This window comes from Lissotriton vulgaris, chromosome 2_1 (assembly GCF_964263255.1).
Source record: "Lissotriton vulgaris chromosome 2_1, aLisVul1.2, whole genome shotgun sequence".
In the NCBI taxonomy this organism is placed as follows: Eukaryota; Metazoa; Chordata; class Amphibia; order Caudata; family Salamandridae; genus Lissotriton; species Lissotriton vulgaris.
This window is the reverse complement of record NC_141687.1, coordinates 1,292,330,985-1,292,348,416: the sequence shown is the minus strand read 5'-3', so window position 1 is coordinate 1,292,348,416 and position 17,432 is coordinate 1,292,330,985. Positions and strand designations below refer to the sequence as shown.

Below are 17,432 nucleotides of genomic sequence, written 5' to 3'. Positions count from 1 at the left end.
CGTGGTTGTGCGCGCCAACCGCTCCGATCCCTCTCTTGACGATGCGCGCGGCGAGGTCTCGTCTCCTGGAAAGCGAAGCCAGTCACAATAGGTCTCTGGCGAGACCGCGCTTTTGCGCGGTTAACGCCACGAGACCTAAAAACGAAAATGGGCTGTAATTCACTATCAGAATACAAAGAACAGTGGTCCCTAGTAGTTCAGGAATCTGGGGAATGATAGACATACACTGAATAGTAAGTATGTCCTTTGTACAGCCGGAAAGGGTTTTATTTGAGTAAGTTATGAACAATAGCACAAGGATTTTTTACACAGTAAGTACAACCAGTAACCCACAGAGGACAAGACAAAACAAACGAATTTTGGCAAAAACGAACAAGGCGGTCTGTGTACTTGTAATTCAGTGAGCAGACGTAATTATGTTTCACAGCACCATAGCATACATTTTTTCCACAATTTCTGTACATATGGTGCTAGTTTGTCAACGACGTTTCGATGCCTAGACTTAGATATTTGGCATCATCTTCAGGACAGAGAAATATATTATGTTTGTCTTGAAATTGAATGACATTTTGCCTTTTAAGACTTTACATAAATCACACAATTGGAAAAAAACGGCCAGGTACGGGGAACTTCAATGGGGGCTATTTTTGCCCCCAACCTAGCTATCCTGTACATGGACAACCTAGAGACTTCATGTATATTGAACACATTGAATCCTTTACACAGTGGCATTGCCCTGTAGAAACGATATATCGACGACATCTTCATGCTATGGACTGACTCCTCAGAATCACTAACTCAACTATTACACTGGCTTAACAACAGTGGTGAACTTAAATACACTCTTGCCATAAGTAAAGAGTCAATCCCCTTTCTGGACCTAGAAATCAAACACACCGAAGGCCGCCTCACCACCAGCCTTCATAGAACGAAACACTTTGCTTAACTATAGCAGTCATCATCCCCGTGCCTTGAGAGATTCCCTTCCCTTCTCCCAATTCCTCCGTATCCGGAGGAATTGCTATTTTAGAGAAGACTACTTCACCGAGGCAAAAACCCTCAGCAACAAGCTTAGAAATAGGGGCTACCCGCGTAAACTGGTACGCCGCTCCCTAAAACGGGCATGGTATTGTCCTAGAGAAACCCTGTTGGAACCAAAACCAAAGAAAAATCAAGACCGACTTGTGTGTGTAACAACTTTCTCCCCAGCATCTAATGCAATAAAGAAAAGTGTCTTAAAACACTGGCTGGTATTGAATGCCGGTACATTAAATCTGGAGCACTCAATATTCGCATTTAAGAGAACGACAAATGTCAAAGATCATTTGGTGCGGGCATCTCTACCACAATCCACCTTAAAAACCACGATTAATGATGCCTGGGGGTTTCCTCCCTTGACAGGTCATGCAAAATGTGGCAGTTGCGTAGTCTGCGACTCTACCATTGAGGGAAAAACATTTACCTTTGGCACAATCACCTTTGACAGAAAGCATTTCACTAACTGCAATTCATTCAATGTAGTGTATGCAGTTTTTTGTCCATGTATGATGATATATGTAGGTCAAACCAGCCAGAAGATAAAGCTCTGCATTGGACAGCACCGCAGCAGGATTCGCTGCAATACTGCAAGCGCACCCCTCGTTGAACATTTCGAGGACAAAGGCCATACTGAAAAAGATTTGACATGGACAATCATCACTCTGATAAAACCCCCCCCACGGGGTGCTGATATGTCACAATTACTGAACAAAGAGGAGCATTGGATACTGCGTACCAACAGTATCCATACTGGACTTAATCGTCTTGAAGATTGGACGTCACTCCTCTAACCACTCTTGCCTTAATAAGAATAGCAGTTCTGTTGTAATGATACTAAACATCAATTTTATGAATGCTTATAATGTTCACAACTCACTATTCACTCAAACACTACTTGCCCCCACTCCAAGATGGCCCCCACCACCACCTCCGCCGAGCCCATTCCAACATGACCGCCACAGTGGCAATGCTAGGTCCTTCCTTTATTTCCAAACACCTCTTTATCCTGTTTCTTCCCACGAGCACAGCAGCGATCCCCGCCCGCCTGACTCCGGGAATGCCATCGTGCAACCGACCTGGAAGTAAGTACACCCCTATCAGCTCGCTCTAACCTGCCTGCATAATATCCTAGAAGCCTTCCCTTACCCTCTTCCCCTCCTGTTGTTTTCCCTAGTGAGACATGATCGGTACGGTCTCCTATGAAGAGGCGCCCTGCCCTGGTTTGGTAACTGTACCCCGAGCGTTTGACATTGTTTTATTTATCATCGGCCCTCAATGCTCTTTTATAATCACCTCCTTCCCTCGGCAGGTAACAATTTGAGCATCCCGCTCGGTTCCTTGGAAATTCGGATACTATTCCTTTCCTTAAAAGTACAGCTTCCGGACCAAGCAAAATTGGTAACTCCAGCTTTTTGGCCCCGTGACACCTCCCCCGCGGTCTCACTACTAGTACGGCTGATTCACCACCATTAGACCCGCGCTTGCCACTCAATCCCTCACTACTGCGCCTTATATAATTCACAAGTTATACTGTTATAAATTCTCATGTCACTTCAACTTTTGCCCGGGGAACTCTGTAACCTTTTTTCCCCCCCAGCGAGTTCACTATTTATACGGCTGATTATCCATCCTGATATCCATAGGCATCAATCACTCCTTCATCACTGCGCCGTAATTATGCCACACGTCATACGGATATAAAATTCTATGTCACAACTATGCGCCGCCCGGGGATTTCTGGACTCAATCTTTCCCTCAGCAAGTTCACTATTTATGCGGCTGATTTCCCATCATGATATCTATAGGTATCAATCCCTCCCCCTCCACTGCGCCGTGTTCATGTCACAAGTTATATTGCTATAAATTTTTTATGTCACAAATATGCGCCGCTCTCTCTGTATAATATGCATCCTACTGTAAGCCCTATCACTGCGCCGTAAGTCATATTCTACTTTGTATTATGTTTTTTTTTTTTACTCTTTTTTACTCTCTTGAATGCACACAGTTATTAGGCCTCTCACATCCAGGGTCTGGATTGCTGTTAGTATAAAATTCCAACCATTTCACACTGGCATCACTAGCAGCCATTTTAAATGTGCACTTTGTCACTTTCATGCTACGTATGGTCAACTACAATACATGCCTAGCTCTTGGCATTTCCTTTTACCTTTTCCCTCCTTGTTTTTTTCCAATTATGTAATTTATGTAAAGTCTTAAAAGTCTTAAAAGGCAAAATGTCATTCAATTTCAAGACAAACATAATATATTTCTCTGTCCTGAAGATGATGCCAAATATCTAAGTCTAGGCATCGAAACGTTGTTGACAAACTAGCACCATATGTACAGAAATTGTGTAAAAAATGTATGCAATGGTGCTGTGAAACATAATTACGTCTGCTCACTGAATTACAAGTACACAGACCGCCTTGTTCGTTTTTGCCAAAATTTGTTTGTTTTGTCTCGTCCTCTGTGGGTTACTGGTTGTACTCACTGTGTAAAAAATCCTTGTGCTATTGTTCATAACTTACTAAAATAAAATCCTGTCCGGCTGGACAAAGGACATACTTACTATTCAGTGTATGTCTATCATTCCCCAGATCCCTGAATTACTAGGGACCACTGTTCTTTGTAATACGTTACTGCCCAAGGTCCCTAGTGTTATACCTTTGGGTTCCCTTGTGTTATGTCAAAAAAGTAATTCACTATCAGGGCATGCCACACACACCACGGCATGTCCTACCTTTCACATACACTGCACCCTACCCACAGAGGTACGTTGGGCCTACCTTAGGGGTGATCGACTTGTAGAAAAGAGAAGGTTTAGGGCCTGGAAAGTGGGTGCACTCGCCAAGTCGACATGGCAGTTACAAAATAAAATGCGCGCAGACTCTGCAATGGTAAGTCTGAGTTACCTTTTTAGGGCTACTCACGTGGGTGGCACAATCAGTGCTGCAGGCCCACTAGTAGCATTTGATTTACCAGCCCTGGCACACTCAGGGCACTTTACTAGGGACTAACAAGTAATTACTGGAACCACCAATCCATAACAAAATTTACACAGAGAGCATGTGCACTTTAGCACTGATTAGCAGTGGTAAAGTGCCCAGAGTCCTAAAACCAACACAAACAAGTCAGGAAACAAGCATTTGCAATGACATTAATTTCGCCTTTAGGACCTTATAAGTATTTAGCGCAAATTACTACAACGTAGCCTCGCTCCTATGTATTTTCAGCGTAATGACATCTCCAGCTGACGGTGATCACCAGACCACAAGGAAGCCCCAATGATTTTCGGTATTATTATGTATATATTTTGTTTTATTACACAAGCACGAGTAAAAGCAGGCATTGAGGATCTCAACTTGCCTTTTTAGGACGGTGATGCGGGAACATGCACAGATCATTCTGCGGCAGAAGTGCTGTAGGCTGGACTTGAAAAATGTTTTCCAAAGGGAGAAAAAAAAGTTTTGAAATGCAGTTTTATTACTGTATGGTGGTTATGCATGAATTAACCCCTTTGTAAAAACACCTGCGGCAGCTTTCCAGGCATACGTCTGAAATGCTTTGTGAATTTGGAAAATATAAAGAAATGTACTTGAAAAGCAATGTGCCCCTTAGTGCTGACTTTATTTCTGTATGCGGCCAGGGTGGAGAATTCCTCGGGGGGGAGGTGGAACTTAACAAGCTGCTGCACTGGACCAGGATGTTTTAGAAAAAGGGCAATTGTTATTTTAACTCAAGTGCAGTAGCTCGGACGTTGCTTCCCACAGTTATAAATAAACAGAAGGACACCTCAGGCCTCCAGAGCAGTGCAGATTCGGGGGAGTTTGGATTGGCAGGTGAGGCACAGCTGCCATCAGATTGGCAGGGCTGTAATCAGAGGGGAGTCCTGTTATCAGGAGAATGGGATTTACTGCAGAGACTTGCCAGTCTTCAGAGCAGGGTCCGTCCGGCTCTCGTGAATGGTGACGGCCTGCTGGCTGCGGCTTTCACTGCGCTGGTCCTGTGTCACACACATTTCTGTTGCTGAGCACTGACGGGCGGACAGCGTGAGAGATGGTAGACAGCAGGCACAAGATTCCGATAGAGAGAGAGGGAGCATGGCTGAGAGGGGAGAAAGGACAACTCAACTGTATCCCTATCTGGGCCGAAGCACTGAGCCGACTGTTGGGCCGTGTTTATCTAGTTCGAAGAGTCACAGCACACTGGGTCCCAGAGAAGAACATGCACCGATTTGCAAAGTGCAAGAACGTGGGTTCCCACTGACTGCCAGAAAACATGCAGACAAGCACCAATTTGCAAAAAGGAAGTGCATTGGTGCCCGAAAGAAGTGTAGGTACTTTGTCAGTATGGGTGTTCAATCTGCTTGTGCAGCTTGTTCCTCACATGGCCATTGCTCTCTGTAGTGCACTTAGAGTTGATATACAGAATCCCATGGAACACTTTGTTCAATATATGGGGCTATTTTAGCTAAAGCGGGAGCAGCAGTAGGAACTCTGGCAGCACACAGCTCTACACAGCTGCTGCGCCAGCGGTTCTGCTCAGACTCTTGCATACACTGGTGGCCACCTTACTCACCTTCTACTGCTGGGATGGGCGTTGCAGCCATTCTCGAAAATGCTGCTGCGGTGACAGCACCTCCGTGCTCTCAGCACTGTGCTCACTCTGAACTGATGCTGCCTCTCACGCCACATGCTCCGTTGCCTGCCCTCAGCAGCCGCTCATCACCGTGTCCAAATTAGGATTTACATCACTAGCAAAGAGATCTGCCACGCCCACTGAGATGTATTTATGACCCTGACTGGATCCCTCACAATGTGTCAATAACATTTAATGAGTTGCACATCCCGCGTCCACTGTGCAAGGGTGGTAGCTCTGCCGGGACAGCTCCTGAACCCGGCCCGCCTCAGAGTACAGAACAGAAAGGCGCGAGTGCGGTATAAGAAAGTAAAAAAAAAAAGTAATTAAAAAAATTAAAAGCCACACCACAGAATAGTAGTCAGACGGGTGATCTGCGGGTGAGGAGGACGTAGTGGAACCCACCGGGCTTCCCTTTGTCCTGTTTCGTTTTGCTGCTTGTGTTGTCTCTGCCTTCCGCTGTATATTCGCCTGTTTATGACGTGTAAAGACGTTTATACGCATGTATTCTGGACAGGACAGGACAGGTCAGGCAAAATATAGTGTGAACTCACCCAGCCAATCCCAGGAGAAAACAAGCATATACAAATGCAGTAGGACTCGTATTTACGCAGGACCTATTGCATTGTAAACAAAAATACAAACGTTTAAGAAGGCACGAACAGGAGTGGGTGGGGGTGTGGTGGTGGGCAGAGAACTTACGACTGAGGGAGGGAAGGGGGGAGGCAGGGGAACAAAAGAGTTTTGAAAGTAAAGGGGCCAATAGCTATGGAAGGAGAAAAATTACAAAATGGCTGTCAGGAGGCAGGATTAAGTTGCCGAAAACGAATCAGATTACAGCACTTAGGAATTCGGCAAATCAAAAAGATAAGTGGAAAGTGGGCTTCCACCGCTATACTGTCATACAGCATCTCTCGACGAGACAGCGCATGCGCTGCCTAGGCGAGACCTAAAAATAGGAGGAAGAAGCAAAACTTTTGGGGATAACCCTGCGAAAAGGGCCATTTCCAACAGTCACGTACTGTATAACCGCTCTATGCAAGTGTATCAAAGACGTGTGCAAGACATGAAGGTCTGCAATTTGAAGAGTTAAATAACGTGGGTGTGGGGTGTACCCAGCCAAATGGGCCAGTGGCCCCATCAATTGATAAAGTACCCAAACGGACCAGTGATATTGGGTGAGTAAGTGCGCCATTAAACCAAATATGGTGTTGCCAAGCTGCAAGTGGAACGTGTAGAGCCCTATAAGGCTAATCAGGAAGGGCCGTGGCAGTGTATGTATGAAACAGATCATCCGTTGCATCCACCGCCGGAAAGGTGACCCAAGAATAAAATACCTCGAGGTGGTAAGCTGGGTTCGCTTGCACAACGAATATGAGCTCCGCACCATCATTGGGCACTCCATATAGAGCCAGATATGTAAGGAGGGCTGCAAGGCTGTGAGCGGAATATCAACCGTCATCATGGAAAAAAAGTAACAACTTTAAAGGCAGCAGCGCAATAAAGGGTTAAGAATATAGAGAGACATCTTTTTTAAAACTTCAAGCTTGAAAGAACCTATAAAAACATCAATATAGGAGGTTACACTGTCACTGCTGTCTACGGAAACAGAAGTGAGGGGATTGTGGACAAGCACAACCACTACTCAAGCGTCTCGTGATAAGAACCAGACCAAACGTTGGCGGCGCGATGTTGCGGGGATTCTGCACATATACAGAACTATGTACTGGAAACCAAGAGCTCAGTAATTAGTGGTGTACCAACCTATCCCTTCAGTACCCAAAATCCCCAAAACCAACTAGCAATAGTGTCTCATTCATTTTCCGACTAACAGAGAAGCTAGCAATGATTAGACAACCCAGAACACAAGACTCCCGACTCTCTCAGGAATCGTTGGAGCAAGACAACTCTTTTGCTCACTCACTCATACTTGTCCACAATAAGAGTATTCAGAGTCATGGTATACTTTAAAATGTTTATTTTAACTAACTAGCTCTATGGTACAGTACACGTGCCGTTACTAGCACCAAAATGCATAGAAACAATATTGTCAGGATTGTCACAATTTCATAGAATACAAACGGGGATATAATTTTATAAAGACAGTGGAAAAGGGCTACAGTGCCTAACCACCCTCCCCGTGCAAACATATAGTTTATTATAAAAAAGAAGACCTCGGGAATTGGTCAGCAGACCCCATACCTCAAGGCCTAGATGAAAGGTTTACATCTCAGGCCAAGCACAGATCTTCTCTCTGGAAAGGTTCCTCTCCAAGTGCCTGAACAACATGCTTAGCTTGCAATATTAAAGCATGCAATTTTCAGTAGTGCAGCTGTATGTCATGTTATGTCTAGATGAGAGGGACTGACCAGAACAGAGTAACCAGGGGCATTCTTTATCGACCTTGTACATCGTGTGCAGACTAAACCTCAGAGCACAGCAGAAAACGCGAAAAGCAGACAGTTCTCATATGAAAAGGGCACAAAGTCTTGCAAAATAAACATATGTAGTGTTGGGCACAAAAGCAGCCTAATGGCAGCGAAGCTCATGATAACTAAGCGATGTCGACAACGAACCCACTGTCCATACTACAGTACATTGTCAGAGTTGAAACCCAGCATCTAGTAGCTAAAAAGGGGGAAACAAAGTGGGGGGATAAATGAAACAAAAACCCAGTTTCTCACAATGGCCAGCGCCACTTGTTACCTATAATGCAAAACTCAAACTAAAATTTAAGAAACAGATCACTGCAGACTAAGTGCATTTCCAGTATCCTGAGGAGAGCAGTGCAGATAGGACAAACCAGATATTATGGGTGGAGCTCTTTGCCAAAAGGCCTAGCTCTTTACTCTCAATTTTTTCTTCTGACAAAGAATGCTCTCTAGTATATGTGGGTGGGAGTTTTTAAGCCCCATAAGAGAGCAGCAGGAGGGAGGGAATAGTTTCCAGTTTAGCTGCAAAGCCAATTGAATGTAGTGCTCAGAAAGGGACTAAGCGCTCATTTCTTTTCCTCCATTCTTATCCTTGGTAAGGTGTTATGAGTTGAAACATCATCTAGTGGAGTCTGTTCACTTGATAGCCCTTCACTACTTTTGCGGGAGAGTCAGGGCCTTATTTAGTCTTTGGCAGATGGGATATGCTATCACAATTGCAAAGAATGTCTTATCCTCTGTATTACACATGCATTACATACTGTTACACTTTTAATACGGCAGACAGGAGATCTATCACTTTTAACAGAGTGATCTGTCTGTAAAAAAAGCCCTTGTTATTTGAAGAGATCTCAAATTTGGCAAAACACATCATAGGTATGTGCAAGAGGGATTTCTGGAGTCAATGGAGGTAGGTAAGGCAGTGGGGAAAATCACACTGTGATTCACGGTTTCCCTCTTATTAGGTATGTATTTAGGTGTTATTAACGCTTCTGCTTCTAGGCTGCCAGTCAGTTCAGTGGATCACACGGAATCATAGGTCATATACAGAACAGAAAACAAAAGGCAGTGCTTGGGGGTAATCACAGGACTGGTCCGTTCTCTGAATCCGTCCAGCCACTCAACCTGGGATACAACAAAAATATATCCCGCAAATCCAGCAAACAGCTTTAAGCCAATCCTCTGGGAGGGGAGCTACCGCATCGAGCCAATGTTTGCAGATCTCCCTTCTCGCAAGAAGCAACAAATAGAAAACCCAGCCCCTCTGCAAGCTGTGCAAAAGGCTAAGCGAGTCTGTATCACCTCCCATCAGCACCAGCACAGGGCTCATCTCAATCCTGAGCCCCAGAATATCTGCTATAATATTGCTCACATTGTCTGTTTTGAGAAGTTTCTTGAAACATAGGTTCTTTGACTCTACTCTTGGGGCAGGTTTGGAGGTCTCCAGAATTACTGGTTAAAGGCCACAGTGTGGTAGCCATTTGAAAGACTGTAGAGTCAAGAAGTGCAAGGTGACAGATTAGTTCTTTGGGCAGGTGGGTAAAGAGGGTATTGATCTGCAAGTAGCCAGTGTCTTTCGTCCATTAAACCAGAGGCAGAATGCATAGAAGTATGAATTTGGTAACCCGACCCGTTTCTATGCCTAGTCAGTCAACTAATGAGCCACTTAATGAGGGGAATCACAGACACTAACAAAACTGTAACATGAAAATGTTCATATTGAACTCCCTATAGTACACTTACTCCAAACTCACCTCAAAATCTGTAACACAGTCAAACACATTATCTCAGTGTATCAGAGGCTAAATGTCAATCCAAGGTCGTTCAATTGTTTTTTTTAAAGAACTTTACCATGCTGCAGAGTTTGTGTTGTTCATAATATCTAATCCTCAATCAGAATGAACAATATTTCCTACTTTACTTACAGTCTAAAATTGAATCAGTCCATATTTATTTTGGGTGCTGAAGGGGTGCTGTCTACTACAAAAAAAACGTTACATCCCATTGTGTTAATAAGGTATTTTACTGCATGGCTGGTGAAACAGAAAGTTTAAAAAAAACAATTTTTAAAAAGAATGTGCCATAATTTAGCTATTGTGAACAACAGGGGTTAGGTCCTTTACGTGGTGGGGGCTAGACCCTATATAAGTAACAAGCAGCACACAGTGCCCACACCACAATTACTCAATACGTATTTTGAAGGGTAAGAAACCAATTTATTGTCGCTTCCCTAGACCACATTACTTTGTGTTCATTATTTTATACCTTTTTCAAGTTTTCAAAAAATTCATAGCATAAAAAGACAATGAATTAAAATATTTACAAGGCTAATTAAACTTTCTACAAACATTAACCCCTTCCATGCTGGTGACGAACCCCAGCCGTCATGCACTACGGTGCTCGTGTGCTGATGACGGCTGGGGTTCGTCATGGCCCGCCCGTGTTCGGCCGGCGGCCGCACACGGGAAAAAAAGCGGCCGCATCGAAGGGGTTAAAAAGACAAACATTATTTACACATTAGAAAATATTTTGACATCAAGCATTTACAACACTGCTGACGCGTTTCTAGACCAGGCGTAAAGTCACTGGTCTGTCATCAGGGCTGTATGTATCTTGTATCAAATTTGTTCAGGGGAGGACTTCGAGAGTATCGAGCAGTGGCTAAAGCAGCAGGATGGTGATAGTGATACTCCTTTTTCCTTGAAAATAAGAAAACGAAGGAAGATTCAACCTCGATGGTTACGCCGCCAAAATTGATCCCGCCGTAATTCGGCAGTACTCAAAGAATAAGGCATCCCTGTCTGGCCACGATATTTATCAAAAGGACCTTCAAAAGACCCCTCTCGAAGTCCTCCCCTGAACAAATTTGATACAAGATACATACAGCCCTGATGACAGACCAGTGACTTTACGCCTGGTCTAGAAACGCGTCAGCAGTGTTGTTTGGGAGTTAAAAACCATCATTGTTAAAAAACACTAGGACCGGCTGATCCAGTATTGAAAAAACTCATAAGTCATTGAGTTGCTTATATTTTTCCTCCCAACTCTAGTTTCTCTCATTTGTCGTTTGTAATAATTGTTGTTTGTGATGAAACCATTATCATTTTTTTGTAATTTTGTTGTAAATGCTTGATGTCAAAATGTTTTCTAATGTGTAAATAATGTTTGTCTTTTAATGTTTGTAGAAAGTTTAATTAGCCTTGTAAATATTTGAATTCATTGTCTTTTTATGCTATGAATTTTTTGAAAACTTGAAAAAGGTATAAAATAATGAACACAAAGTAATGTGGTCTAGGGAAGCGACAATAAATTGGTTTCTTACCCTTCAAAATACGTATTGAGTAATTGTGATGTGGGCACTGTGTGCTGCTTATAATTTAGCTATGGCTCCAAAAAAAATGTAACCTGGTCCTCCAATGGCCAATGAGGAATTTTAGAAACAATTGAACTTGTTAATGTTTCAACAGATTAGAGCATCGGTCCAAGCACATCCTGGCAGGGTAATTTTAAAATTACTTTTCTGTGTAAAGCACTTTAGTAGGAACATGAATAACTTGTTACGGAGGACTACAGAGGATTGTCTGGAAATGCCATCAGCAGATTTCTTGTGAGCTCTATCCAGTATGCATACTGCTGAATTGGAAGGTTTCTTTGAAGCATGAATGACTGACTGCATGTCGATGTCCAAGACCAGAGCGTTCACTTGAAGTAAGAATGAGGGGTCAGCCTGATACGGATTCGATAGAGTCTATCATGCAGTATATGCACATGGATCCAGCAGAGTGGCGATCCTGCTGTGCCGCACATTCCCTTTGGTGGTTACTCAGACCAGATCAGACCCTCGGGTCGATATATTGTCCTTGCTGGTACTCTGGCCCTAGCAATGTCCTCTGTCTCTACTCCCATCACATCATTAGATCCTGACCACACTTCTTGGTGTGATTGCCCAGCTGCCACCGGGCTTCATGGTTATAGGGAAGGAATTACATTCAGTTCTGGATTCTGGGGTGGATTCCACTGGACCCCGCTCTGATGTTCCCATCAGAGGGAGTCTCCCCGAATAAATGGGTGGCCTCCCTGGGTTCGTGGGCTGTGTGGAGGATTTGGAAGCTCAGACATAGACAATATATACATACCTCTGCTGCACACCACACAAGCGTATAGACATGCTTTTTATACCAGCCACAGATTTTCTGTCTGTATCACATGTACAGATACTCCCATGTAAGATCTCTGACCATGCCCCAGTACTCGTCCGAGTCGGTGCGTCAGATCCCACCCACAGCCCTTTGTGGCAGCTTAACGCCAGGCATCTTTAAGATGCGATGTACACCCAGGATCAACAATGTGAAATTATAGCTAATTTTACTGTTAACACGAGGACAAGTCCACTCGACACTATATTGGCCACTTGGTTGTGGTGGGTTCTCTGGTCTCTGATTCATCCAGACCAATGCAGCTTTGTGCCCGGCAGGAGTACCAGGCACTGCTTATAGTGCCTGCATGTTGCTCTGGCCACAGTTCTTTACTATCAGCTCCACGGGCCGTGCTCCTAATTGACTTTGAGAAGGCAGTTGACATGATGGACTGGGGCTATATGGCTTGAGTGCTGGAGGTGACTGGATTTGGCACCGCTTTTGTGGTCTGATCGAGTTCTCTATTACAATCCAACAGCTTGTGTGAAGATTAATGGGGTGGTTTCTGACTAATTTCTCATCCGCGGGGGACCAGATAGGGTTGCCCCCTCCCCCACTTCTCTTTGCGTTATCTATAGAGCCCCTGGCTAGACTCATACGCTGTGATGCAAAAAGTTGGGTTTGGGAGTGAAACTCGGACCATGAAGACAGCATTGCACTCTATGCCGACTATGTCGTGCTGTACCTCTCGCCCCCAGCAGACAGTGACCCTCGAGGTCTTCCTCTTTTGCAAATTTTTGCTGAGGCTTTCCGGCTTGGTAGTTAACCAAATCAAGTCGGTTTTAATACCACTAAGACCCACACAAAATTGCGTTGACTGGCAGACCAATATCGCAATCCGTTACTTGGGCATACAAGTGGCCTTCCTCCCTCAATTGACTTGGTCTCTAAACTTTACCCCTCTCAAAGCTGATCTTAAGAAGTGGCAAACACAGCCATCAACGTCATGGGGAGAATCGCACTATACAAGATGAGGGTTTTACCCCGATTCTTATACCTTCTCCAAAACTTTTCCCAATATGTCCCTCGTCACTGGTTCAGGGAGATGGGCTCACTGGACGTCTCCTTTCTCTGGCACAACACCAGAGCCTGCCTGGCCTTTGTCCACCTGCTAATGCGCTCCCTATGAAGGGGATGTAGGTATGGATAATCTCTATCTGTTTTATTTGGCCACGCTAATCTTGGTAAAGTTTGTCTTACCGGGGGGTTTCGTTGGACCAGGCCTATAGGCGAGAGTTCGCCACGCTGGGTTTCTCACACATCATGGCGTTGCTCTATGGAACTGCCACACCTCATACGATACCGGAGGTGACTGCCTAGAGTTTACCGGGTGGAGGGTGGCCTAGCAACACCTGGGTGGTGGAAAAAACGTACTTAACACATGCGTTAGGCATGGCACATGGTTGGGGGAGGAGGAAACAGATGGATTTGCTTGTGGGGGACACCATAGACGTACGTCACACTTTCAGTTGACAGCTGGGAGGGCTCACATATGGTCTCCTTCCAGGACCTCCAGCAGACCTATACCCTATCTAATACATAGTTTTACAAATTCCTATAACTATGCCATGCGTTGCGAACGCACATTAACTCCATAACACCCATCCCAGAATTTAGTCCCATGGAAGCCAAGATAATGATATGGGCTCTTGGCAAAGGGGAGGTGGGGGTCTCCCAGATTTATTACACCCTGGTACTTAATGCCCCCGGATCGTTGAATGCTCTCAGGACCCAATGGGAAGAGTGGATAGGACATTTGGATGACTGGCGTGTTGCGTGGATGGCCACTAGAGTAATCACGATCTACTCTATGTTTTGTACATACATAATACCTGCACTGTGCCTACCTTACTCCAGTATGGCGGTTTTGGCCAGGCCTTATGACCAACTCTGTATACTACCGCTGTTCTCACTCACCTGCAAATTTCTTCCATAGTGTGGTCCTGCCCTGTCATAACTCATTATTGGAAGGCGGTGGTGGATGAGGTTTGAGGTATATTGGACCCGATGCTAGAACTCTCCCCTTTATGGATCCTGCTGGGGGTGGATGATGGTGTGGGTGGGCTCTAGGGTGAACAGGGCTTTAATGGGTACTGTTCTTATGGCAGCTAAAAGAGACATTGTTGCGCACTAGAAAGCCACCAGGGCACCGTAACTTGCACTATGGAGGTGCGGGTGGACTGAAGCATACAACAAGAAAGCCTGTGTAAGAAGCCAGGCAGTGCCCTGGTGAACATGCTAATATTTGGGGAAAAGGCTTGGGACATCAGGTAGACGCCGACCCAAACTAAGAACACAACAATTATTATGCCTTGTAGTCTTGTATGTGCTAGATTGGACGATATGATGGGCTTGCTGCAATTTAGAATTGTTACAGGACTGTTGATTTGACTTGTTGCATTCTGAAAACAATAAAAACTTGTAAAAAAACAAAAACAAAAAAAAACCACGAATGAGAGGTCTCCATCAAAAATGTCACTCAGACCTTGAAATTTCCGAGAGATAACCAGTGAAGGATCCATACCACATTGCAAGCTAAATGGTAATGAAATGGGGGCTGTCCCACTCACAGAATAAAATCATGGATTGTGCATTTTGTAAGGCGAGGAACCTCACTCAACTAATGATAGGTTGCTTATATTTCCTGGACTCACTGGCTTATTCTGTAGTCGGATGTGAATGTGCATGCAAGAGTAGATCTGGAAGTGTACTTCATAATGCACTAGGGCTTATGCTACTAATGTCTGCATGTAATCATTGAACAACAAGAAACCGATATCCAGACTCTGTGCATCTCCAACCAGTTCTGTTTTGTTGCATGATTTCATTAATGTGATGCAGGTTTACAGGTTGCGATCAGAGGGAAGAACAGATGTATTATTAGACTCTCGTGAATGTTAGAACCTGTGACAAAGGAACACATGAGAAATACTCTCCAAAATGAATCCTCTCCGTGTATTTACTTACAGTGCATTAAATAATAGCATATTGTTACCATATAGTACTCTATGTCACACTTCTATTTCTAAGGGTTTTAAATAAAAGTGTTGCTTTTACCCAGTGAGTTGGGTTTAGCATTTAATCTTTTTCGAAAGTTGGTCTACTCTACTCTTGCAGATTTCCAGCGCTAGTGTTTTTGATTCTAAAACCTTTCTATTCAGCACTGAAATCTGAACCCAGCTGTGTAGGGACCAATAATCAGTATCTTTTCAAATCAGGGAGAGCCTACGTTGAGAGGGAATTGTGGAAGTCGATCAATAGCATAGTGAGTCTTTCTAAAGATGCCTAATATCAATGAACACATTTTTTATTTTCATTAAAAACAAATTGCATCTAAGAGCCCATCTACTAGCTAGCAGAATTATGCAAGTAAGCACATTTATAACAGATTAATATTCTAAAATATAAAAATTCCAACTTTGCATATAAATCTGGAGAAGAGAGGGAAGGGACTTCGTGCCTTACCATTTCATCATCCAGACAATTTAATGGGGACACAACCCCTGGCTCCATCTCAATAGTGATAGAAATATGGATGGATGTAGGCAAGTGGAAAATCAAATTTCATGACCAATATATCTGGTTCTGCCAGCACTCAACTGTCCACTTTATGCCTTCCTTAGAGTACAATGTTGTCCCAGTTAGTTTCTTTATCCATTTAAGTATAGGCTTTAACAGTCATTGTCTTAATGACAGGTCCTCAAGAGTCCTAATATATTCTCACTATATTTATATTTAAAAAGCTATATAGCTATATTTAAAAAGTGTATCACCAAGAACCTAAACTAGCACTGTCAGAAGGGAAAGGACTATGATAGACTGACATTAAAGTTTTGTTAAACTGTTCAATATCAATTAAAAATGGGCAAGGCAATGCTTCCTTACTATATCAACAATAATTAATTGTAATAAAGTATTCTTTTCTATTAATATCAGACTTTAAATATGGGATATCTCAGTTTATAACATACTGAAAAATTTATTAGACAACTCTATGTATAAAAAGTTCATACCATAACCAGAGGAATTCGGACAGAACTGTTCCAATAAGGCCATTGATGACAATATACATCAGTACTAAATTACTTGGAAACTCGAATGCCTCAAATCCAGTATAATGAAGAAGAAAGAATCCTGGCCAAAGTAGCAGAAGATTAAAGAGGCCAACAAAACCTAAACAGAAAAAAGCAACATAAAATTAATACATCATCTAGTTTTTATTTTTCTTTGTTCTTGGATCAGGGCATTTGGAACATCTTGCAACAATGACAGGACTATGGAACAGGCATAATGATTCTCAAACATTTTAGAATTCGGGAGTTCAGTCTCCGTTAAGTGGTGAATGACTGAACAGACATGTGCAGGCCTTCATTTTGATAAGTTGCAATATTCAAGGCATAGTGCAGTACAAATAAGTCCATTAGAGGAAAATAGAACCATCTTGTCAAAGGCACACCAATCCATACTGTTCTGCTACCTCTGTGTGAAAACTATTTGGTATTTGCTGTACTTTTGGTCCTAGGTTGTCTCCCATTACTGCCAAATGAGGCACAAAATAACCAGTGGTAAGAGAGAAAACTTCTTGTATAGCATGGAGAGTTCTGAAATCTTGGTGGCTTATATCTTACTTGTTTTAACTTTTATAGACATTAATAGAATAGTAGACAAAATCCATCACATAGTTTTGTTTCCTTCTAATCAGGTAACTGTTGTAGGGCATACGTATCCTTGACATAGTGAGAATAATTGACAATAACTGACATGATTGTTAAGTAATCAAACGTTTTCTGGATATAGCTAAGCATAAGTGATCATGAAAATTGTGCATTTAAAGGAGATTTTACTTCAACTATGTATACAAGTTATAAATGTACTGCATTTATCAAGTTGTACAGAAACAAATATTTAAACATTATTACATTCTGATTAAGAAAACACTCTAGATTATGCAGATATTTAAGTAGGCCTGGGTGGTGAACTCCGCTCCGTGTAGCAGAGTTTTTTCCCTGCTCTCCAACGATAAATTGGCGAGCGCGAGCTGCCGCTCAGGTAGAATTTCTACCCGAGTGGCAGGACGAGCACCTCAAACGGCAGTTTGCGTTGCACTCCGCCGCTTGTGGAACTACAC

At 43.3% G+C, this 17,432-nt stretch overlaps 1 protein-coding gene across 4 annotated transcripts in view; it reads right to left on the bottom strand.

The window, feature by feature from the left end:
- Window positions 1-17,432, bottom strand: part of SLC35F5 (solute carrier family 35 member F5) — a 681,969-nt gene that overhangs the window by 165,852 nt on the left and 498,685 nt on the right. For all 4 annotated transcript variants that reach the window (XR_015308472.1, XM_086957058.1, XM_086957057.1 and 1 more), the window contains one exon: window positions 16,318-16,477. Coding sequence is in view for 3 of the 4 variants with exons in the window: in XM_086957058.1 (XP_086813184.1) it covers window positions 16,318-16,477 (160 nt within the window). In the remaining variant the exon portion in view is untranslated. The remainder of the gene's footprint in view (window positions 1-16,317; window positions 16,478-17,432) is intronic.